Source organism: Fusarium graminearum, chromosome 4 (genome assembly GCF_000240135.3).
Source record: "Fusarium graminearum PH-1 chromosome 4, whole genome shotgun sequence".
NCBI lineage: Eukaryota > Fungi > Ascomycota > Sordariomycetes > Hypocreales > Nectriaceae > Fusarium > Fusarium graminearum.
The window spans coordinates 5169633-5192501 of NC_026477.1; the positions used below are offsets into that span (position 1 = coordinate 5169633).

Here is a 22869-nt window from a genome sequence, read left to right on the forward strand (position 1 = left end):
ATCCCTGCATAAGTGCCAAGCAGTCAAGGTGCTTAGAAGACGATGTTTAGACGATAACCTGATGTTATCGCCGGTTCATCGCATGTGATTCCCTGAGAAGGCGACGATCAATCCTCCTCTCCTCACACACTCAGTCTGGGGATTGGAACAAATCATGCCTTTAGTTTCAGTTTCTCTCCTGTACCATAGAATACCTTGATTGTTTAATGGCCGATCTCTGGATCTGGATCTAAGCACCCTTGCTGTTGCTGAAGCGCTCCAGTAATATAACGGCGCATAAGTTGATGAGGGGTTGAGCACATAACATTTCATGACTCTGAGATCGCGTAAAACATAACATTAGCTTTAAAGCCTAGACGTTTATATAGAATTAGGAAGTTGTATCACGAATTACTAGCGTTCGAGTTATATCAAGGTATAGTTGGTTAAATTGCAGTGGATGATTAATAGTTGTTAACAAACTCCCCTTTCTAACGCATCATCATTAGATAGCGGTGGCACAGACTTACTGTGGCTCAGACATGAATTATAAGAAAGAATTTTACTGAATTCTGCATAAAATAGTACGTCCTGCTTGCCAGCTATTGCGAACTCTACAGTAAGGAGTATCATAGGTTCTGAATGGCAAAAGCCCGCTCAAGGGGCCAATAGTAGTGGAGTCTCACATGAACAACCAACTTTAGTTTTGAGGCAAGTAGGTAGATATAACTTTGAGTGATTGATCTTTCAAACGATGTACCTTGATTGGTTGATCAAAGTTTATGAACCGCATTGAGTGACATTCTACTGCTGTATACCTACTAGGTAACTACACCATCTGACCACGCCAGAATACTCGGTTATCGGCACGAGCGAACATCAACCACTTCTATCACTTTCAAATCGTAGATATCACTAGATACTTGGATTAACACTATAGATGCCTTGCTTATTGATGATTCCTTATTTTCATCACATAATTGTTTGCCCTGTAGTCATTGCCGAAGGATGTAATCGGCTGTCGGGGCGGCTCGGTATGGCGAGTCCAGACCCAATTGCCATTCTGGGGCAAAGCGTCGATTGCGTGCTCATTCTATGGCGAGAGCAATACAGGACGACAACAAGCAGACAGTCAGTCGATTCACTTTTCCTCCTTCATAATGATCTGTTCACTATTCTTGCCTATTCATTATTCATTCTTTTCACGAATGCGGGTCTTGTCAAGTTCAAGGCTGTCCATTCTAGATTATGCTATACAACGCTATACTACTAACGCAAATGCCTGCTCACCAAAGATGCTCTCCCCCATATCAACTATCATTACCTGGTTACTGAAAAACAATCTGGATGAACCACCAGCAGACAACATCAAGTCAAGGTCGTTTCTCATAACATGTTCCACTATCCAAACCGTACACTCATCAACTATTCTTTGAGTAGCCGCCCATATGCTGAGTAGTAGTGGCAACCAGGCACATGGCTTCTTCGTCCTGTATTCTCATCAAAAATATGGCACCCTTTCTTGGCTACGTTGGGAGGAGTGTACACTGCAAAGTTGCATGTCAGTCATAGCGACAAGTGTCGTGGATCGGGGCGTTACCTACAATGAAGGGAGACAGCAAAATCGCTGCCACGATTCGAGACACGGTGCAGACCAAGGTCATCACACATATATGCCACCTCACCCGACTTGTATATCGTCTCCGCGATGACCTTCATTGGTCCCTCGTCTTGGATGTTTTCCGGAAAAGCGTATCGAGTCTCGGTAAGGTCGCCACGAAGAATCTTCATCAAGCAGTGCGCCTTTCCATGGTCGTGGATAGGTGACCCCTTTCCTGGAGACCAAACGAGGACAAGCTATGCAAGGCAGGGCGTCAGCTACTATTTCCACGGGTCAAAGTCAACCTAGATGGTCACTTACCAGATTACTCTTGCCGTTTCCCTCGTCGACGAGGTTGCGGGTATAGCCCCTGCTACTGTCGCCAAAGGCATACCGACTCCATTGGTTGTCAGAGCTATCATAGCCTTCCATCAGTTGCTGAAGATAATCGATGTCCACGTCTTCCGAAGTCAAGCCTGACGATGGACCAAGGGCATCTTTGAGGCGGACTACGAGTTCGTCAAATCGATTACGCTGGCAAGGACCGACGTGGGGAATGCCACTGTGGTCGATGATCGCAGGGTTGGAGAAGATGCCAATAGCCATGTTTGCTTAGGATGGATGCTTTGCTTGAGTACTAACAACTGATTTTCTCTCACTTGGAATTATTCAAAGGTTAAGAGAAATCTGGCAAGAAAGAAAACAACACGACTCCTTATTATCTATCAGACCGCTGGGCGGGGGGTTCACTACGTCTGTGGCCGTCCATGCTTGATTGCCATGGGTCAGATCCGGGCTTTGACAAAACGACAGATTGTATCACCGCATCTTGGTGTGGGTCGTGGATTACTATCGACATCATCTCACGGGCGGAACAGGCCGACTGAGCTGGGTTTGGGTCGGCGAGCTTTGAGTCGGCGATCCAAGCCTGGTCCTGTGAGCTGATTTCAGGGTGTTGGCTGGGTGCAACGACGCTAAAACCCCCGAGGTTCTTGAGTATCTTGCGGTATACGACTCGTGGCGGCGTTGTCGTTACAACAAAAGAGGTTGCAGTCTCGTGATTTCCAGGAATGCAACGAAGTTGGTTTTTATGATGGGTCAAGGTCAAGGGTTTTATGCGGACTTCTATGCCCAAAAACTAATATAATTTTCGAATTGACAAGTTTCTTCTAAGCACGCAATTCTCCTAGAACTTACACATGGCGGTATACCCACTATCTGCCGCCCACAAGCCACTACCGGTTGAGGTTCGATGTGGAGCTTGGCATTATTCAGAGGAGGCGATTAGCGGATCTCGGTGCTAACAGAATCGCTACTAAGCCATGATTGGTACGGCGCTCACGGGCTTTACTTTATGATTTGGTCAGAGAATATGAATAAAGCCTTTTTCTTGACTTCTATTATTATTCCACCAATTCTTTCATTTGTTTCAAGTGTACAATTCTGCTGATTAAATAATTGACTACTTGTACAAATATCAACGTTTGAAGTTTCACGTCACCTCTACTTTATCTTACAATTTGAACCCTTGAAACAGACATTCCTCTAAACCTTGTTAGCGTCTGGCAGATAGTCACATCGATCAGCAGTTTGCGTCACACACTTCATCATGTCTGGCTGTAACTCGACAACTTCGACCGGCACAGTTCAGGCGGCATGTAACGGCTCTACTCCGAATCCATGCGAGTCAAATCTGCCGTGTAAGGAGGAAACCGGTTGGAGGAGGGTCATTCGCAACTTCACGCCTTCGTAAGTACAGTCTCTAATACAACAACCAATCCCTCGACAAAGGGCCACTAATACGAATTACAAAGATGGTTTGCAGTCAACATGGGCACTGGTATTGTGTCCATACTGTTGCACAACCTTCCATACAATGCGATATGGGTTCAGTATATATCGTACATCTTCTTTGGGCTTAATGTCGTTCTCTTCACTGTCTTTACTGCTTTGTCCATTGCTCGATACACCTTGTACCCAACCATCTGGTCTGCCATGATCTCACATCCGGGCCAGTCTCTGTTCCTTGGATGTTTTCCCATGGGACTTGCGAGTAAGTATCTTCCACCAGCACTGATTTCATAGTTGCTAACGTCTCGTAGCTATCATTAATATGATGGTGTTCAGCTGTAAGCACTGGGGTGACTGGGTTATCTATCTAGCCTGGAGCTTATGGTGGTTCGACGTTTGGGTTTCCGTCGCTACTTGCGTCAGCATGCCTTTTATCGTCATGCACCGCCATCGTCCTGGTCTTGAGAATATCACTGCGGCTCTATTACTCCCCATCGTGCCGGCTGTCGTTGCAGCTGCAACAGGCGGCATAGTTGCAGAGGAACTGCCTAACCACCATCAAGCTTTGACGACTGTGATAGCCTCTTATGTTCTTTGGGGAATCGGAGAATCGTTCTCGGCTATTGTTCTGGCGCTATACTTTCATCGACTCACGATCCATTCCATCCCTCCTAAGGAGGTTATTGTCAGCGTCTTCCTTCCAATAGGACCTCTTGGACAAGGAGGATTCGGCATTCAGCAGCTTGGAAAAGTGGCCATGCACGTAGTTCCCAAGACCAATGCCTTTGGTGAAGTTGCTGTGCGAGCTGGCGAGATGCTATACGTTCTCGGAGTCTTCTTTGGTATTGTGATGTGGGGGTTTGCACTTGTGTGGCTGTCCTTCGCACTTATCAGCATTGCCATGATGCCAAATGTACCACGCAATTTGGGCGCTTGGGGTTATACGTTTCCTCTCGGTGTGTTGGCAACGTGCTCCAATGCTCTGGCGGAAAACTTGGACAGTGATTTCTTCAAGATTGCTACCATGGTAAGATGACTTGATTATTTCTTACGAAAAAGACACTGCTAAACTTTCTGGCAGATCATCTCGCTCGCGGTAGTGGTACTGTGGGTTGTTGTTGCGGCAAGAACTCTCAAGCTTGCCATTACAGGAGAAATGTTCCATGCCCCTTGTTTGAAAGACCTGCGAGAGAAGTCACAGGCTGCAGGATCGGATAGAAGAGTTTAGAGAATATCTTCCTTTGATCTGGCTGTGAGTTTACATGAAGGCTCGGAGAAACAGATCGAGGAAAGGAGCATATTAATGGGATTTACCGAGGCAAATTTATCTTGGAGTTAAAAATGTACAGAAAGAATCCTTGAGCATATATGGCTTCGTTTAGATTTATATTTCTACTGTCTTGTTACCTAGGTAGGTAGTGATCCTTCTGTTTCGTTCCACCAAGTACTTGAACCGCTGTCAAATGGCTGCCCCTCGATTGGCGAGGGGCACTGTATGAGTAGATGAGGTAGTGCAAGGCTCCACTAAAATTCTCGCCCATGTTAATTGCGGAGGCGCGGGGCAATTTTTCCCAGGATGAAATCTTATCAATTAATTGTGTGCTTGCTCTTAACCAACTCACTCATTCATTCATTTGTTAAAATCCCGAGCGGCAGCTTGGCTAAAGGCTGATCATCACCATGGATTGGGCAAATCACTCGTCGCCTTCGCGCCTCGACTCGTTTGTTGATGGTAAACTCTCATTGTTATTCCCATGTCGCAAAACGTGCTGCTGACTGACTCTTAATAGAATTAGTTGATGTCTGGCACCTCCACCGAACACCTATTCTCTTCACCACTTGCATCATTCTCGTCGCTATTCGAATTTACTTCCAGTTCAATGGACAAAAAACAGAAGTAATCGCTTTCAAAAAGGCTTACGAGGAACCCGCGAAGCCGAAGGTCGCAGTCGAAGAAGTCAAGGTTGAACATGTTGAAATCGAAGAAAAGACCCCCACCATCGAGCCCGTTGAGGAGAAAAAGAATGCCAAATCTCAGGGACCCCGACGAATCAAGGGTGGCTTAGCCAGAAAGCCATCAAAGAAAACAGAGGAAGAAAAGGACATTAGTCGGCCTGTCGTACCTTTTGTCTTCTTTTGTTCAGTTACGACTAAGACGGCCAAGATCGCGCAAGCATATGTCGAAAAGTTGGGAGGAAAGTTAGACGAGCTTTCCAAGCAGTCAGGTCGACAATTCCTCAAACCCGAAACCCGAGACCTTACCGAGATTGACTTCGATGATTACTTCCTCACTCCCTACAAGGAGTATGGTGATGCCGACCTCTTCTACCTCTTTCTGATTCCCAGCTACAATATCGACACCATCAACGACACCTTCCTCGAGCATCTCCAGGAGACCCATCATGACTTCCGAATTGATACTGCGCCGCTATCCGGTATCCTAGGCTACTCGGTTTTCGGTTTCGGCGACAAGGAGAATTGGCCTACTGAAGCGGACGGTTTCTGTTTCCAAGCTAAGGAGGTCGACAAGTGGATGGCTAAGCTTACGGGTCGCAAGAGAGCTTACCCTGTTGGAATGGGCGATATGCAAAGTGATCATGAAGAACGTTTGCAGGAATGGACCCAGGGTGTCGAAGAAGTCATCGAATATGTCGCTCGTACCGGAAGCTTGGGAGAAGGGCTTCCTGGCAGTGGAGCAGCTGACGAAAGTGATGTCGAGGACATTGCTGAAGATGAAGACGATGGCGAGGTTATCATTGAAGACGACGCTACCGACAAAAAGACAAAGGGTGGAAGGGATCTTGACGACGTTGAGGATCTTGGGCGCATGATTCGAAAGGATGATGGCTCAACCGTTCAAAAAGCCCCTCTCGCTGTTGATTTCACCAACTATGGATCTTCCACAAAGAAGGCAGTCCCTCAAGGACCCAAGAAGATGGTTGCCGAAGAATCGCCTACATACAAAGCACTTACCAAGCAAGGTTACGCCATTGTCGGATCTCACTCTGGAGTCAAGACATGTCGATGGACAAAATCAGCTCTCCGTGGACGCGGCTCCTGTTATAAATGGTCATTCTACGGCATCGCAAGTCATCAATGTATGGAAACGACCCCTTCGCTCTCCTGCTCGAATAAGTGTGTATTTTGCTGGCGCCACGGTACAAACCCAGTTGGAACAACATGGCGATGGGTTGTGGATCCTCCCGATCTCATCTTTGACGGCGTTAAAACAAACCATTACAAGAAGATCAAAATGCTGCGTGGTATGCCTGGTGTGCGAGCTGAGCGATTTGCTGAAGCTATGCAGATCAGACACTGCGCTCTGTCGCTTGTCGGAGAACCCATCTTTTATCCCTACATCAACGAGTTCCTGGGCATGCTACATGCTGAACGTATTTCCTCCTTCCTTGTCTGCAATGCTCAACACCCTGATCAGCTCGCCGATCTCAAGGCCGTAACTCAGCTCTACGTATCTATCGATGCAGCTGATAAGGAATCGCTACGAAGAATCGACAGGCCTCTCCACCGAGACTTCTGGGAGCGCTTCAACCGCTGCCTCGACATTCTTCGTGAAAAGCGCTTCAGCCATCGAACCGTGTTTCGATTGACACTCGTCAAGGGTTTCAACGTCGAGGAGGAGGCTGAGGGATATGCGCGACTCGTGGAACAAGGCTTGCCATGCTTCGTCGAAGTCAAAGGCGTCACATACTGTGGCACATCAACTTCATCAAATGCTGGCCTGAGCATGTCCAACGTTCCCTTTTATTGGGAGGTTGTTGACTTTGTCAAGGCTCTTGAGAAGAGGTTGAAGGAAAAGGGGCTAAAGTATGGCATCGCTGCCGAGCACGCTCACAGCTGCTGCATTCTCTTGGCTAGCGAGAGGTTTTATGTCGATGAAAAGTGGCACACTTTGATCGACTACAAGAAGTTCTTTGAACTTCTCGAGGAGCGTGGAGCTGGAAACTTTACCCCAGAGGAATACATGGGGGCGCCAACCCCCGAGTGGGCTCTGTGGGGTAATGGAGGCTTCGATCCTCGTGATGATCGGGTAGACAGAAAGGGACGCAAGATTGAAGCATCATAAGTCTCTCAATAAACATGTTCAAGCACAGGTCTCAAGTTTGTACTTTTCACCTGTAACATTATGTGCAGCAAATTTGCACACTATAAGTAAACGCCTATAGCTATACTTAACGAGCCTTCAAACATCAAAGCAACACGCAATTCAGGTGCAGGCTCGATGCTTGGTTTTTGTGAAGTTAACACAGGAAAATCGGCATTCCTGTCCATACGGGATTAACGCAGGTTTGTGTGGGATCAGCATATTTTGGAAATTTTGAAAGAATATAACTTCATGATGTTTTGCTGAATCGCTGCCAGCAATTGTCGTTCCTAAACTCATTCGTTTCAACGTACATATGTTTACACAAAGCTCTATGGAAATGGAAAGAGCGAAACTATGGTACATTGAAGGCCATCAGGTCTCCATTAGACATTTCTTCTTCGGAAAAGCTTTGACACTGTGCAAGCTTTCCATGGTACAAGTTTTAGGGAGGGTATTATTTCAACCATTTCCAACGTCCGGGTATATATGTGCCAAGAGCGGAGAGGAAATTCGGATAGGTCTTATACCTCTTTAATCAAGACCAACGTTGGGAATGTCGGAAAGGTTGATGCCGGCAGGAGAGGCGGGGCCTCGGACATCAAGAGATGAGTCGAATGCGATCATCTCAGCGAGGATGTCTAATATAGGCTGCAAATTTGTTAGATAATGCGTTCAAACATATAAAACCTTTGAGATAGCTTACCTTGGGGACAGTGCTATCGTAAATCCGGATCAAGTCGCTGGGAGCAGGATAGACCTTGAGACCCTTGTAGAAGGCCAGAGCAGACTCAAGAGCCTTGGAAGCTGTATAACTATAGTCAGCAAATTGCAAGCAACTTCCGAACAAAGGGCACTCATACGATCTTGGCTGAGCATCTCTCCAGCCATAACCTGCTCATTGAAGAAAGCTTCCCGCTCCTCGACACCAGAGGGGAAACCCTCCTCGTTTGCCTCCTGAACCCTAGAGCGGATGCTCTGGCGTTGTTGCTGGGTAGAAGCCTCGGCCTCCTCCTTCGCGGCGCGGGCCTGCTTGCGCTCGTTCCTCCTCAAGTTTCGGCGGAACTCGGCCTGGTTTCGACGTTGGTAGTCAAAGTAGGCGACATAACCTGCTCGAGGGGTCTCCGTGATTAGCCAGTTTGTACCGCAGTGCATAGCATGTCGCTATCTCGTAATTGCTGGGTGTGGTGAATGCGCAGTCATACCGAGAATGGCGGCGGCGGCAGTAGCGACGGATGCCGTCACCAAAGCTGAAGTCTGAACCATTTTTGAGGCGGGATAGTGATGCGGAGGTGGGAAGATTGGAGTGCAGTCAACAGAAGTTCAAAGACACTCCCACAGCACTATGACAATGGGCAAACTCGGAACTCGAGAGGTTATTTGGCGATGTCGGAGACCGAGTGACGGAGAATATTACGTCGTCAATTAGATGAGTTCACTGTCTCGAGCGTCAAGAGCAACGGCAAGCTTTCGGGCGTCGCTTGCTTTCCTATTTTTTTACCAACGGAGCACATGATGTGGAGCTAAGCCTGTTTTGGAGAGTGGGAGCTTCCCTGGCAAGTGGGCTGCCATAAATTCGCACGCTATTCATGAGATGAGATATCGTAGTCTGTGTAGCCAATCATACAAAAATCAATCAAGAGTATGCATTAAGAACTAGGTATTCTAAGATCGAAACTAACATAGATGTCAACTCTACTAGCACAATTCTCTTCTCCCTTTGTAATATGAAGTTGCAATCTTGGTTGGTGACCTCTTGATGCTGGTACTACTGACGTAGCGTAGCATATTTTGTCATTGTCCGTTCTCCAAAACGTTATGCTCCGTCAATAGATGACAACAAAATCTTCACACAGGCGGAGGAAGGCATTGGTTAGACTATTAGAAACTTTATAAGACCAAAACCACCTACCTACCTACAGTTACTCTACAGTATCAGCCTATCCAGAGTTCCAATTTGCCCATACAGTGATACGACATGTCCAATCACGGCTTATCAAATTCGATAGCCCACTAACATATCTACAGTAGCACACCCAACGCGGCTGAGAGGCTGGGTACGTACCCCACCTCCTGATGCATGGAATCCATTCCAGTGGCTGCTTCACTGAAGCTCGGAGACTCAACCATTACACGTACCTCATGATAGAGCTCGGCTGGCTCCAGCGGCCAAACCATTATTTTGTTTTGACTTGAGACATCGTTGCGCGTTATCGTATAAATTCTTTTTTTTAATCGCCGGCTTGACGGCATCTATCTATCGATCGCGCCTTTCCCGCATTGCCTATTCTGTCCAACGTGGTTACCTTAGTAGCTTGAATACTCGCTCAGCATGGAGGATCGCAATAAGATATCGCTTCGTAGCGGCAGGAGGAAGAAGAGGCCAACTATCAGCGCGCCTCGCCAGATCTCAGGGCCGATTGCTCAAGATGATTCCAACAGACCACCTCTCCCAGGCGCAGACCCCAGTCAAGCTTCAGCTCAACCGCGGCCACGTCCTCCCCCAATGGCTGGTGGAAAGGTGAATATGATCCAAGAATAGTCTCTGGTTTCGTTATACTAACCTTGCTGCACAGACATCGGATCTTGTAAAGCGACGATACTCGACACGATTCAACCAGCCGTCCTCTATTTCCAATGGCGGAGCACCCCCAATGCCGCAAATGCCCTCCCTGGCTAATTACGAACCGAGGGAGACCGTCGCTGCTGCTAGGAAGCCCCCATCGCGCTCAGGACCTGGCGTCGCTCCGGTTATTGATATCAAGGGCTTGCGCGATCCCAAGCTGAAGCCAGATAGATACGTTCAAGCTGCTTTAAGCGATGCTACCGAGGATCAAATTCGCGAATTCGAAGAGTCGTTGCGCCAAGTCAAGACACGTGTGGGAACAGATCTACAACAAAGCGTAATGCAAAACAGAACACAATTCATCAAGATCAGCAAGGAAGCAGAGAAACTCAAGAGCGAGATGAGAAACCTGAAAAACTTCATGTCAGAACTCAAGGTGAATACAACTGCAATGAGAGCCGCTGCAGCCAAAAGCGATGAACCTATGCCCAGCGATCTGGGGGTTGCCCCTGGCATCAGTAGCAGAAGAGATAGGCGCACTTCTATCGCCGACAGAAGTGCCATGTGGAATTCGCAAATGCAGGCTCTGTACAAGGGCGTCGAAGGATCGCAAAAATTCCTCCCTAATGCGGTAGGACGGCATGTTGTTCAAGACGCTGGCCCCTGGATTGAGCTCGACAATGCCACATACAAGTCACGCAGAGCAATGCAGATCTTTCTACTCAACGACCACCTTCTTATCGCATCGCGTAAGAAGCGAAAGGCAGATGCGCCTGGTGCAGATGCACGAGGGCCGATGATGAAGTTGGTGGCGGACCGCTGCTGGCCTCTGTTGGATGTAGAGGTGGTGGACATGTCGAGCACCGGAGAATCATCAAACAGCGGACGCAATAAGCTTGCGGACGCCATTATGGTGCGAGGTGTTGGTCAGGAATCTTTCATCTATCGGACGGAGAAACCCCAAGACCCCGAAAAGAAACAGCTGCTCCTCAATGTGCGCAAGGCTATAGAACAGCTGCGCAAAGGTCTTCGATCAGAGATGGAGGCCAACAACAAGGCGCGTGAGACGATCAATTACTTTGCTTCCCGAGACCCAGGTCTTCTTCAAAAGACAGAGCTTCTTGCGACGCTATCAGATATCAAGGATATGCTCATTGAGGTGGATGGCAAGCAACAAAATCTGCGCTGGGTTGAAAGCGAGATGGATGATCTTGATATCGACGTTGCGATGCAACGATTTGAGGACGCTGTAGTCCGCGTTGAGAAACTTAAAGCAATCGCTCGCGGGTTGAAGAACCACGCAATCGCTCAAGACTTTATCAACTTCAAAGTAAACGAACGATGTGTCAGGCTAGCCAACATGATTGGTCGGGAGCTTGAAATGACACACGACAACAATACAAAGACAAGGCGCAACGTCAGCTGGTTGACGAGGCTGGGCTTTGAGGACAGCGCCCGCGAGTCGTATCTAGCAGCGAGAAGTGGCACAATCCACAAACGAACCAGGTGAGTAGATCTAGATTGCCTCAGCTTTGGTATTATTACTGACACGATCACAGGCAATGCATTTTCCAGGGAGATTTGCATCTATACATCTGGGAGCTCTCGTTTGTGTATTTCATGGTCATTCACAACACAGTTCAATGTTTTCAGTCATGCTTCCCACCACCGATGATGAGTGTGTGCGTCAAGTGGGCAAAGGAGGAAGTCGACGCATTCAACATTATCCTGGCACGCCAGCTTAGTAGTACGGAGCTCAGGGGACAGGTCTGGACGCAGTGCATGGAGAGAGCAAAGGAGCATTCTAAGCTGTTATCTGAAGTCGGATTGGACTTTGAAAACCTGGTCGGAAAGAACCTAATGATCTATGAGCCAATTGATCAGGGACCTTCGGTGGGGTTGGGCTTATCGTAAACACATTTTACGCGTCAAGGTAATGAGTTGGCGATGCTGATATTGGGAACATTTTGGTTACCATGTTAGCATCGGTTGATTGCAAGATCACTCGTGTGGCAATACCCAGGCTGGAATTGGAGAGCCGCTGTAGTAGTTAACGCATGGTATGATTATTTGAGAAGCTGATTAAGGAAACATGGTGCTTGATGTTCAAAGTGTTGGCATTTATTAAGCCACATCCGCTTGAGGTAAGCTCCGTGATGCAACTGAGAACCCCCTCGAGCAATGACGAAATGGACAGGTATTGGGTTATCTGATACATTGATATCCAAAAGATTTGTTAATCGAGCACCAGCCACTAATATGGTTATTTTTGTGGTAGCCGTTAGGTTCGTTTCATAAGTAAAACCAACTCTACATCCAAAACAAATACATATGGGTAGGAAGACAGGTAGTCATGATATTAACACAAGTAGAATACGCCACACAAGGCTCCAATTCTGAGGGCCGTCTAGTTGGACTGGAAGCCCGAGGACTGGGGCAGTCACTGAATGGCGTTGTGCTGGTGGTGCCCCCCAGCTAAGCACAGGTAGGTAGGTAGCTTAGTAGCCCAAGCCAGCCCCAGGCGTGCTAGGCTAGACTGGCAACCACCAACATCATCCATGGATCACTCCCTCCTCCTTTCGCTCCCCATCATCATTTAACTATCACCTAACAACGCCCACCAAAAAATCTTCATCAACGAGCTTTGCCCGCCCTCTCCCAACCTGGGCTTCTATTTACGCCTCCTGTTTCCACCCGCGATAGACCGATTTTAGCGACAGAAGCTGCTGCTGCTGGTGTCGGTAGCTGTTATTGATTATCTCATCTCCCTTGTTTCCCTTTTCTCCTCCCCTGACGACCGCCGCCTTTGTGCCTCGTGCCCCACCGCTCGCGATTCAGGCGTGACCGCATCCAACGTCAACGTCATTTCAACCTCAACTCTCCCAATCAACACATCTCGATACTCGATTCTATATCTCTGAGCCATGGATACCAATATGGAGGATGTTGGGCGAGCACCCGCTGAAGCTTCACCTGTGCTTAACTTCGAGCCCACTACGATCCCCACTCTTGACGGCTGGATCGAGAGCTTGATGTCCTGCAAGCAGCTGGCTGAAGCTGACGTTCAGAGACTGTGCGATAAGGTGAGCGGGATGCCAATTCAACGAGGGCGATAGAGCTGTTGTGCATGTGATGCACACGATCGTAAATAACATCGGGCGTGCAACACTCAACAAGCTTTAGCGCTTCTCGCGTGAGGCGACCGAATGCTAACGTGCAATATACAGGCCCGAGAAGTTTTACAGGAAGAGTCCAACGTGCAGCCAGTGGTATGTTACCGTCATGCGCCGTATGTTCAAGACACTCGAACTAAAACATCGCCAGAAATGCCCTGTTACCGTCTGTGGTGATATTCACGGCCAGTTCCACGACTTGATGGAGCTCTTCAAGATCGGTGGACCCAACCCCGACACCAACTACCTATTCATGGGTACGCTTCCATCACCATCCTACAATCTTACGCAGTCAATACTTACTCCGGATAGGTGACTATGTTGATCGAGGTTACTACTCCGTTGAGACCGTCACCCTTCTCGTCGCCCTCAAGATCCGATACCCTCAGCGAATCACCATCCTTCGAGGAAACCACGAGTCCCGTCAGATCACTCAGGTCTACGGATTCTACGACGAGTGTCTTCGCAAATATGGAAACGCTAATGTCTGGAAGTATTTTACCGACCTCTTTGACTACCTCCCCCTCACTGCCCTGATCGACAACCAGATCTTCTGTCTTCACGGTGGTCTTTCTCCTAGTATCGACACACTCGATAACATCCGAGCTTTGGACCGTATCCAGGAAGTCCCACACGAGGGTCCCATGTGTGACCTTCTCTGGTCAGACCCCGACGACCGATGCGGCTGGGGAATTTCTCCTCGAGGTGCGGGGTACACATTCGGCCAGGATATCTCAGAAGCCTTCAACCATAACAACGGCTTGACCTTGATCGCACGAGCTCATCAGCTGGTTATGGAGGGTTACAACTGGTCTCAAGACCGTAATGTGGTTACCATTTTCTCAGGTTTGTCTCAATTGTCAAGATGCGCCAAGGCTTTCGCAAGATTAACATGATGACAGCACCCAACTACTGCTACCGATGCGGTAACCAAGCCGCTATTATGGAAATTGACGAGCACTTGAAGTACACCTTGTATGTTGCAGCCCGTAACCTATTGCATCTGTTACATGATGAACTGACCAAGAATAACAGCCTGCAATTTGACCCTTGCCCTAGAGCCGGCGAGCCTATGGTCTCAAGACGTAAGTTCCAATGCATAAACACAATTGAATTTGGCTGACAGTCATGATAGGGACTCCCGATTACTTCCTCTAATCTCGTCACGTATACCCACGTCTCACCAAGCTCGAGCCAGCTAATGTCGAACTGTCATATTTGGGGCAACTGCGCCAGCCTCAAAGACGTTGCAGCTCGGCCTTGTACGATTCTACACGACGAACCTTCCAAACAAACTAAAACTTTGTGGCGCATGAATTGTACGGATATAGCATCTTTGCTCATAGCGAGTTCCCAAACGTTGCGGCAAAGGCACGATAGCATTTGGGCGGCTATACCTTTGCTGGGAAGGGTTTGGTAGACCACGTTGCGGCGCTCCGCCTCAGGACTGCTTAGATACGCATATTTGAGTTCCGCGCTGTAAGAGAAAGAAACACGCATGCATGATCAATTTTTGTCTCAAGCTTCTCGCTGTGATGTCTGTTTAAGTTGGAAGGAAATGAAGTATTAGAGAGGAAGCCCGGCTATGAAAATACGATAGCCAGGATATAACAGAGCTCAAATCGAAGGCATCGCAGCATAAGGCAAGTTGTCGTCGCAAGTTGTACATCATTTACACGATACTGACAATTCTATAACCACACTAATTAATATGTGGCGTCAACTCATTAATGTCGTATTTCTTGTTTGCTGGTCGTAGTCCAATAACTATGGACTTGTAGTACAAGATTTCGGCCACATGTACCTCCGCAATCTTGAAGTGTCACAGATAAGATATTTGTGCAACGTTGTCTTATTAAGGATTAACTTCAAACAGTTATCAGTGTATAAGAAAAGTTGGCCGCTGGAAACATAAGAGACGCAATTAGTAAGTCCATTCATGCCATTCAGGCCCTACCCTTATTCTATTTATTTTTGTAGCCTAAAGCTTAAAGGTTGATTTTTCTGCTACACACTATCTAGATTGTGTCTTCGTCGCGCTCTTCCTTGAGATTTGCATCCCATTGCCTTGGCATTTGTTGGTTCTGCTCTGCCGTCCGTGGTCGCTCGTCCTCGCCAAAGACTTCCTCTTCGGTGTTGACACGATATATGGCGTCTTGAGGGGCTTTCTTGTTGGTAGAGTAATCGCCAGGCGCATGACTGCCGTCAGGAATGTGGAAGCGACGGTCGAACCGAGAGAGAGCATACGAGAATACTACAATGATCTCAATGACATAGTTGAAACAGTAGTAGCACGCCTTGCTGTGATACCACGCTGGGTCGTTGGCGGGGCGGATCTTGTAAGATACCCCAGTTCGAAATGCGGCACCCAGTGAAAGGAGAACAGTGGTGAAGACGAGAAGTTGGATCTTGGTGCGCATGCGACCCTGGCCGAACTTGTCCATGGGTGTCCTTCGAGGAAGAACAAAGCAGAGTCCGACGATAGGGAGAGGGAGAAATGCGAGGGTGGCGAGAAAGGTGCTACCAGTGAGCTGGATGTCGCGAAGCTGCTGCTTGGTGTGCGAGTTTAGTGTGAAGAAATTGTACACGACAGCTGTGATGAGCATGATAAGACTGGCAGCTACGGAAAAGTAAAAGAACTTGAAGGCCAACGAAGCAGGCTTGCTCCATCCAATGTGTGGGTGGTAGGCTCTCAGTATGCGCTGGGCGAAGATGAGGTTGACGACGAAAAGGAGAACAACGCCAGCGTTTGTAAAGACATTGGCGGCGATGGCGATGCTCGAGTTGGTAGGATTCGAAGCCCATGCAATGCGCAGGACGTTTGCGGTTATACGGGCCATGCAGAAACCGAAGAGGAGGCCTGAGAGGATGAATTTGTGAGATCGTCGACGGTTGAGTTGCAGGATGGTCATGTTGAGGACTGCGCCTGTGACGAAGAATGCCAATATGACGCCAGAGATGGGATCATCGACCGAGGGTATTGGACGGCCACCGAGGCCAGCTGTGCGAGGGAGATAGGGGGGCCCTTGAGGAGGAGGCATGTCGCTTGGGTTTTGTGATGACATTTTGAAGTAGTGATGCAGGCAGTCTCGCCTTGTACTATCAAGTACACAGTAATATATTCAGAATAGATCAGATACAATCAAGTTGAAGATGGTAACTTGTCTCGTCGGTGAATAGAAAATGGCATGATGGTCAGGATATTCTTGCTCCATATAAGCCTGCATGTATGTAATCCAGACTTGAATATCCTGTTCGTCAACCAATAACTAACTGGAACATTCATCCTTCTGTATTCGTTACTAATGATCTGTATCGGTATCGGTCATCGGCGTCGCGAAACTACCGGGAGATCGCCCGTGGGTCGTTTCCTATTAGGGCAATAGAAGTCGGCGCATCGGGGTTTTCCATGAGCGCGAAAGGAGCGAGATCAATATGATTGGCGAGCTAGAGAGAACTAGAACGGTCGGCTTTGGTGCGTGAAGATAATTTGTGATTTTGACTCTAACTAATCAATCATTAGCCTGTCGGGTAATTTCACATTAATTTAACAAAGGTCAGTTCTAGACTCATGTCGGGCTGGAACATAAAACTTGTCCGATGGAGCGCGTGGTTATGGTTATCGCGAGGAAACTAACAGTCTAACATTATATATGGATGGTGGTCTTGTCTTTACCTTTCCTTTGGTTCACTGGCTAATAAGAGAACTAACAGAAACTCTATCATTACTTCATGAATCATCCATTTAGGCTGTTCCGGGCTACCGGTAGGAATATTACCACAGCGCATCCCTAGATTCCCATCACAGATTCAGCCCTATAAAGCATATATAGGTAGGCTTCAACTCTTGGTATAGCAACTGCCACTCGGTCCGTACGATGTCATTTTGTCAAACTGCCTATCTAAACTTCATGGTATAAGAATAGATAGCCTAAGATCACGGTCCAAACGGTATTAACTGACTTGCTAATTTTGTCTCTTATACCTCGAGCGGGCAACTTTTCTAATGCCCTCAATGTGCTATCTATTCTCCAGTACATGTGCCAGTTGCCCCCTCTGCTGCAACTTTGCTAGTAACCACACCGGTCATCTCCTCTGGCAAAGGAAGATACAATTCTGGGTCTATAGCAAAAATGTCGCTGTGCCAATCGATCCCAACTTCGGGGCTTTCTGATTTTGCTTCGGCTAGTCTTTGCCAAGTAGCTTCGCGTTCCCTTTCTTTTGCAGCATCCTGGGCCATCTCTGCGAGTATCTCTTTGACTGTTGCCGCTCTTTCTCTCAACGTCGACGTAATTTCTTCCGCCATATGTTTCTGCGGCACGGTTGCATAAACGTGTTCTCTGCTTAAGGTTAGTTATCAACAAGCACAGATATAAAGAAAGGACATAACTTACAGGCATACACTCGTCTTGTTATCATCTCCTTCCCCAGCAGGGTCAGCTGGCTGGAACTCGATGAGTGCATTGTTGAGCGTATAGTCACATCCCCCTCCCATTCTCACAAGACCAGCGCCCTTATGAGCATGGATGTTTCCAATGGTTTTGTTCCGAGGCACCCAGTGAAACTCAGCATATACGCCAACTTCTTGAAGCTTTACGACCTTATGCCCCATCTCCAACGCTATCTTCTGAGCCACCTGCGATTTAATTGTCTTGTATTTAAAACGTCGATCTTCGTTGTCGGTGTCCAAAGCTGACAAGTCTCTTAGAGCTTTCCTCAAACATAATAGCGCGGCTTGGCAGTCAGTGTACACTTGAAGTACTTGCAGCCGGCCCTTTTCGTTCTCCGTCTTCTTCTCAACGAGCTGTATCGTGTAGTCAAGGGCAAGGTCGATGGCTTGAAGCTCTGCGATACGGGATGAGTCTCCTCCAGATCCTCTTGCCATAATACGCACCCAGGTGCAGTCCTTCCGAAACACAGCCGCCCATCCTACAGAACCTCGATGCACAGAAGCGTCAGTCCAAAAAAACTAGTCGCACATCATCAAGAGACTCCTGGTTCGCACACCGAGCGCGCTCAATCGCCCATTCTTTTTGACTGATAACGACTTTCGCCTTCTGAACTGGCAGCCTTATGGTTGGAGCATCTGGGACTTCATTCCACGCCGCGCAGGCAGCCTGCCAGGACCTCTGAGACTTATTCAAGAAGTCTTGAACTCCTGTGTAGATATGTGGTATGGGCTCCGGAATAGAGCACATCGCGTCTCCTGTGAATGGTTGTCGGGATAAAGATCTGTGGGTTGGGGATTGTGAAGTCTGTGTGAGTGGCAGATAGAAACTGAAAAGGAGAATGAGAGAATCGCGGGTTGCAGAGTTTCTTTTATTGTCTATCAAGAAAAGTTTGTCTATTGAAACTTTGTTGATTATGAATTAGCAGCTGCAATATCGCCGAATGTGTTAGTGGTAACTTTAGACAAGCAAACTTTCAATAACCTTGCGTGCATACATTTTCAGCTGAAGAGTTTCTCGGAGAGTTTAACCATGTGTACTCTTGCCTCAAGGCTCTATCAATATTCTTTATCGTCTATTTTCTCGTATATCAAAGTCTAGATGCATCAGGGTTGTATGCCGGGTAATCAGTGTATCCCTTTCTATCTGGTGTATAAAACAACGAGCGATCATACTTGGTTAACGGCCAGCCATTTTTGATTCGCGCTGGTAAATCAGGGTTTGCTGGTACTAGATTTCAGTGCATGTCCATAGTCACTAGTAGGTTCTCATGAAATGACTTACGAATAAAGTAACGACCGAACCCGACAAGGTCATCTGTCTGATTTGCGTGCTTGACAGCAGTTTCCGGGGTGAATCCTCCTGCGACAATGAACTTGACATTTGAGCTGCTAACAACGTCTCGAACGGGGGAGAGAGTGTCGTCTGTCTTGAGGTGGCTGTCAGGCGAGTCACTTCCTCCTTCAATCCTTGGCTCAACGGCGTGAATAAACGCAAGAGATGGCTGGGCCTTGACAATAGCCTTGGCCCAAGGCACGAAGACGGATAGAGGATCAGCCTCACGCATGCCTTGGAAGCGGGAGAAGGGCGACATGCGAATGCCGACACGCTCAGGACCAATGGCATCACAGACAGCATTAAGAACTCTCAAAGGGAAGCGGAAACGGTTTTCGAGACTGCCACCATATGAATCTGTTCTGTCATTACTGTTGGTTTGAAGCTGCTGTAGTTTTAGTAGTTGCTCGGTCACATAACATCCGGTGCACTCACGAATTGATCGATAAGCTACAGATAATGTCAGTCAGCTGGATTACGCATGCATAACAAGACTTACATATCCATTGGCTCCGTGGAGCTCAACGCCGTCAAATCCAGCTTCGATCGCATTCAGTGCAGCCTGTCTATAATGACCCACGAATCGATCAATATCGGCTTCGGTCATGGTCGTGAGTTTAGGAAGAGACGCAGCGCCCTTAGCTTCGAAGGGCTTTGAACCAGCACTCCAGATGTTAGGGACAACATTGGGGTTGGCAACTCGACTGTTCACTATCAGCATCTTGCCTCGTATATATGATCTCAGAATATTACCCCAGAGCCCAGAGTTGACAGAATATGTAGCCTCCTTTGGCGTGAACAGCATCGGTGATGGCCTTCCATGCCGCAATCTGTTCCTGTGAATAGAGGCCTGGTACCCGAGACATACCTCCAGCCTCCTCTGCGATGAAAGTGCCTTCAGAAACGAGTAGGCCGCCGTCCGAGGAGCGCTGAGCATAGTATTCCGCAGCAAAATCCGCCGGGACCGCGGTTGTCTTGTCTGCCCGAAGCCGCGTCAGGGGAGCAAGCACCACTCGATGCTTAAGCTCAACATTGCCAACTTTGGCTGGAGTAAAGAGTTTCGCCGTTTCTTCGACTGTCATTTTTGTTGAGTTGTTGATACTGAGTAGTGATTGTGACGGATCGTGGAGGGATTTACTAAAGACTTTCCGTACTTGGAAGAAGAATTGGAGCCGGATAACGTTATAGACTAACTATCCCACAAATGCCTCGGCTCGACCAAGCAAGTCGTCGCCAATCCGGTAGTTGGAATCCATCGAGGCGGTCTGTATTCCTGCGAGCTGGACTTGTCGAATGGCATACATACACATACACCAGAGTGGGTAGCAGGAACGTTGGCTCCCCAAGTTTTAGAGTACAAACATAAACAGCCTAAGCAGTCTGGACTAAGTAGCAGAAAGAAGCTGGCCTAGTAATTTTACCCCTTCGGCCTCCAGCGGCCAATTTTTCTGATATCTATTAGCATGCTGGAGGCAATTGTGGGGGTAAACCCATGTAGTGTATCTATCTATATATGCAACAACATCATCAACTCTTACTCTTTTCAAATGTCAGTTGTTTCGCGATGCCATGGATTGAATCGCGACATAGTATAGGTACACATTTTATATAGTCCTAAGAAAAGACAAAGACACCGATATTAAGTACCTACCTAGTCAAAATGGCATACTGGTATCGTTTCAAAGCGAACTCAAATACATATAGACGGTGCTCTAGGGTGACCGAATCCTCGTCACCGCCAGAACGAGAATTTTACAGCAGCCAATGACCGTCTTCTGCAACCAATGGGTGCTGCTATACTAACTCGATATTAATGGAATAACTATACAATACTTGGTAGTGGTTGTTCTGTCATGCTAATCAATATCCAGTCAGTGTTTAGCACTACATGGACGATAGCAAGGTAAAGCCTCGGTGTACTAGGCATCGTATCGACGAACTGCTACATATAATCTTTCGTTGTTACCTCGTTCTCGACCAAGGTAAAATTAACGCTCAGCCATCAGAAATATCTCTTCCATTCATTGCCTAACGAACGATCGAGACAGGCCAAACTCTGGTGATCGACAAGGCAACTTCGCTTGCTCGGTAGTGGCAGCTAATGGCTAACTAGCACGCGGGACAGCGCACATCGCTTCAATGAGCACCGCCAGAAGAACAACGGAGGACAGGGTAGCATCGTGGCATGACAAAAGTCAGTGAAACGCGCTTCCGGAACGAGCAAGGGATTCCACAAGGGTGGGAAATTGCCTGTGTACGCCTGCAGGAACCCGAGTTTGTGCTGTGCTGATCTTGCTGCTTTGTGCAGAGTACAAGTCTCTAGTTACCAGTTATGGTTGACACCTGTTCAAACAACCAACGGGTATGGACAGTTCCAGAGGGTTTCCAGGCGATCCTGGAGTTCATGGGGTAAGCTCAGACGAATATAGTGGAGGCGTTTGTGATATTTTCGTCTTGATCCCGACTGCATTATATCATGCGTTTCAGAGTGCATGACACAAGATCACAAGCCCGTTTGTGCATCGCTGCGCATTGCCATAAAATCATAAATACTGCCGCACGTAACGGATCACGCTATCAAAAGATCCCTCGTCTCGCTAGAGCACGCAAGAGGCACAAGAAGCTTGACAGGATGAACAGACTAAGTTCACAATGTCACGCTGTGCGGCGACGCAGTCTTGAAATTATGTTGTTGCGCGAGCTTAAAGATTGGAGATGCATCCGTACTTGGAAAAGAAAAGGAAACATTCGCATTATATACCGCAAAGGATGTCATCAAGTCAGGTTGCTGATAACCCGTATACGAAGGTTAAAAAGTAATAATGATAATAAGATTGAGCTAGGGGTTGTCTCAGAGACTCAGCCACTTATCAGTTGCTCACAACAATAATAGTCGGCCGAGATTTTCGTGGCTGCTGCCACGTTCAAACGGTGAGAGGGTTGCAGCCGAAGTGTTTCATTCTCTCTTTCGGTCAAGTGTTTTCTCATTTTATGTGTATCGCCAAGTTTTCTATACTAGCTTGACACTTGCATATCTTGTGCATCATGTGTGCGATGAAAACATTTAAAGGACACTGTCCAAGAACATAAGAACCTCGCAGAATCGTATCAAGACCTATCTTCGTTCCTGCGCGTGGATAGTCGTGCAACAGAGAGAGTTTCTCTGGATTCATATCATTATGCAAGGAGGTTATCGATCGGTCTTTGTTTATCGGGTGGATTACCGGTGTCAAAGCAAATGTCGATGAGTTCTCATTGGGCTGCAAGTTTTATAAGTCTTTGATTTGAATCAATTAGTACACGTGGAGTCCAACGCAATTAGAAGTAGAAAAGTCGAATTTGAATCTGAATCAGGATTGGACAAGAAATGGGTCACGATCTACTGCTAATATGCTGTGAGGGGGAGGCAAGTGACGATGACCTGCAGACAAGATATTATAGCAAGATGTGACTATTGAAAGGGCTGTCTCCTTGCAGGTTCTATTTCGCAACCTGGGTTTTGTAAGCATGGGTTCTCGAGTGATAACATGAGATCGAGGCAGGATAGCTCAAAATGCTCAGATGAGATAAATACACAAAATCGTGGTGTTGATGAGGGTCATCTAGCGATCTACCTAATCACTGGTTCTTGGTCTTAGCGGCCCGCAGAGGTTCAGACCAGATGGTGGAGGTTATGCAAGGCGTTATTTAAGTGGTGGGCAGGTCTAATGACGCTACCTGGACCCTGTTCGGCTTCCGTTCGATCCCTGTTCCGCAAGATTAAACACGTCTAGATCCAGCTGAGCGGGAAATGTATCACTACCATATCAATTGTGTGATAAGGTACTTGTAAAGCCAACCCGTTGTCGCCTGTCGGACCTGACCTAATCCTTCTT

The 22869-nt window shown here is 47.6% G+C and overlaps 9 protein-coding genes across 9 annotated transcripts; 4 read left to right on the forward strand and 5 right to left on the reverse strand.

Annotated features, from left to right (window-relative positions):
* Positions 1 to 1248: 1248 nt before the first annotated feature.
* On the reverse strand, positions 1249 to 2223 carry FGSG_09820 (cysteine dioxygenase). The gene is made up of 3 exons (XM_011329564.1): positions 1901 to 2223; positions 1584 to 1836; positions 1249 to 1526 (listed from the first exon to the last, which is right to left on the reverse strand). The coding sequence occupies exons 1-3, from the start codon at positions 2183 to 2185 to the stop codon at positions 1405 to 1407; spliced, it is 660 nt and encodes a 219-aa protein (XP_011327866.1). The 5' UTR covers positions 2186 to 2223; the 3' UTR covers positions 1249 to 1404.
* Positions 2224 to 3188: 965 nt separating this feature from the next.
* Positions 3189 to 4598, forward strand: FGSG_09819 (uncharacterized protein; the record flags this gene model as incomplete). The annotated part of the gene is made up of 5 exons (XM_011329565.1): positions 3189 to 3328; positions 3394 to 3632; positions 3682 to 3708; positions 3742 to 4397; positions 4452 to 4598. The coding sequence occupies 5 exons, from the start codon at positions 3189 to 3191 to the stop codon at positions 4596 to 4598; spliced, it is 1209 nt and encodes a 402-aa protein (XP_011327867.1).
* Positions 4599 to 5050: 452 nt separating this feature from the next.
* Positions 5051 to 7454, forward strand: FGSG_09818 (uncharacterized protein; the record flags this gene model as incomplete). Its single annotated transcript, XM_011329566.1, has 2 exons — positions 5051 to 5102; positions 5161 to 7454. The coding sequence occupies 2 exons, from the start codon at positions 5051 to 5053 to the stop codon at positions 7452 to 7454; spliced, it is 2346 nt and encodes a 781-aa protein (XP_011327868.1).
* Positions 7455 to 7721: 267 nt separating this feature from the next.
* FGSG_09817 (uncharacterized protein) lies at positions 7722 to 8913 on the reverse strand. Its single transcript, XM_011329567.1, has 4 exons — positions 8678 to 8913; positions 8336 to 8581; positions 8179 to 8279; positions 7722 to 8123 (listed from the first exon to the last, which is right to left on the reverse strand). Exons 1-4 carry the CDS (start codon positions 8736 to 8738, stop codon positions 8007 to 8009), a joined length of 525 nt encoding a protein of 174 aa, XP_011327869.1. The 5' UTR covers positions 8739 to 8913; the 3' UTR covers positions 7722 to 8006.
* Positions 8914 to 9804: 891 nt separating this feature from the next.
* Positions 9805 to 11952, forward strand: FGSG_09816 (exocyst complex component EXO84; the record flags this gene model as incomplete). The annotated part of the gene is made up of 3 exons (XM_011329568.1): positions 9805 to 9993; positions 10049 to 11544; positions 11598 to 11952. The coding sequence occupies 3 exons, from the start codon at positions 9805 to 9807 to the stop codon at positions 11950 to 11952; spliced, it is 2040 nt and encodes a 679-aa protein (XP_011327870.1).
* A 697-nt stretch (positions 11953 to 12649) lies between these two features.
* FGSG_09815 (serine/threonine-protein phosphatase PP2A catalytic subunit) lies at positions 12650 to 14878 on the forward strand. The gene is made up of 7 exons (XM_011329569.1): positions 12650 to 13121; positions 13266 to 13307; positions 13363 to 13468; positions 13524 to 14057; positions 14114 to 14186; positions 14247 to 14296; positions 14347 to 14878. The coding sequence occupies exons 1-7, from the start codon at positions 12963 to 12965 to the stop codon at positions 14367 to 14369; spliced, it is 987 nt and encodes a 328-aa protein (XP_011327871.1). The 5' UTR covers positions 12650 to 12962; the 3' UTR covers positions 14370 to 14878.
* A 351-nt stretch (positions 14879 to 15229) lies between these two features.
* On the reverse strand, positions 15230 to 16276 carry FGSG_09814 (uncharacterized protein; the record flags this gene model as incomplete). Its single annotated transcript, XM_011329570.1, has 1 exon — positions 15230 to 16276. One exon carries the CDS (start codon positions 16274 to 16276, stop codon positions 15230 to 15232), a length of 1047 nt encoding a protein of 348 aa, XP_011327872.1.
* Positions 16277 to 17235: 959 nt separating this feature from the next.
* FGSG_09813 (uncharacterized protein) lies at positions 17236 to 18409 on the reverse strand (the record flags this gene model as incomplete). Its single annotated transcript, XM_011329571.1, has 3 exons — positions 17236 to 17551; positions 17606 to 18180; positions 18260 to 18409. The coding sequence occupies 3 exons, from the start codon at positions 18407 to 18409 to the stop codon at positions 17236 to 17238; spliced, it is 1041 nt and encodes a 346-aa protein (XP_011327873.1).
* A 487-nt stretch (positions 18410 to 18896) lies between these two features.
* On the reverse strand, positions 18897 to 20076 carry FGSG_09812 (uncharacterized protein; the record flags this gene model as incomplete). Its single annotated transcript, XM_011329572.1, has 3 exons — positions 18897 to 19379; positions 19494 to 19698; positions 19748 to 20076. The coding sequence occupies 3 exons, from the start codon at positions 20074 to 20076 to the stop codon at positions 18897 to 18899; spliced, it is 1017 nt and encodes a 338-aa protein (XP_011327874.1).
* Between the last annotated feature and the right edge of the window lie 2793 nt (positions 20077 to 22869).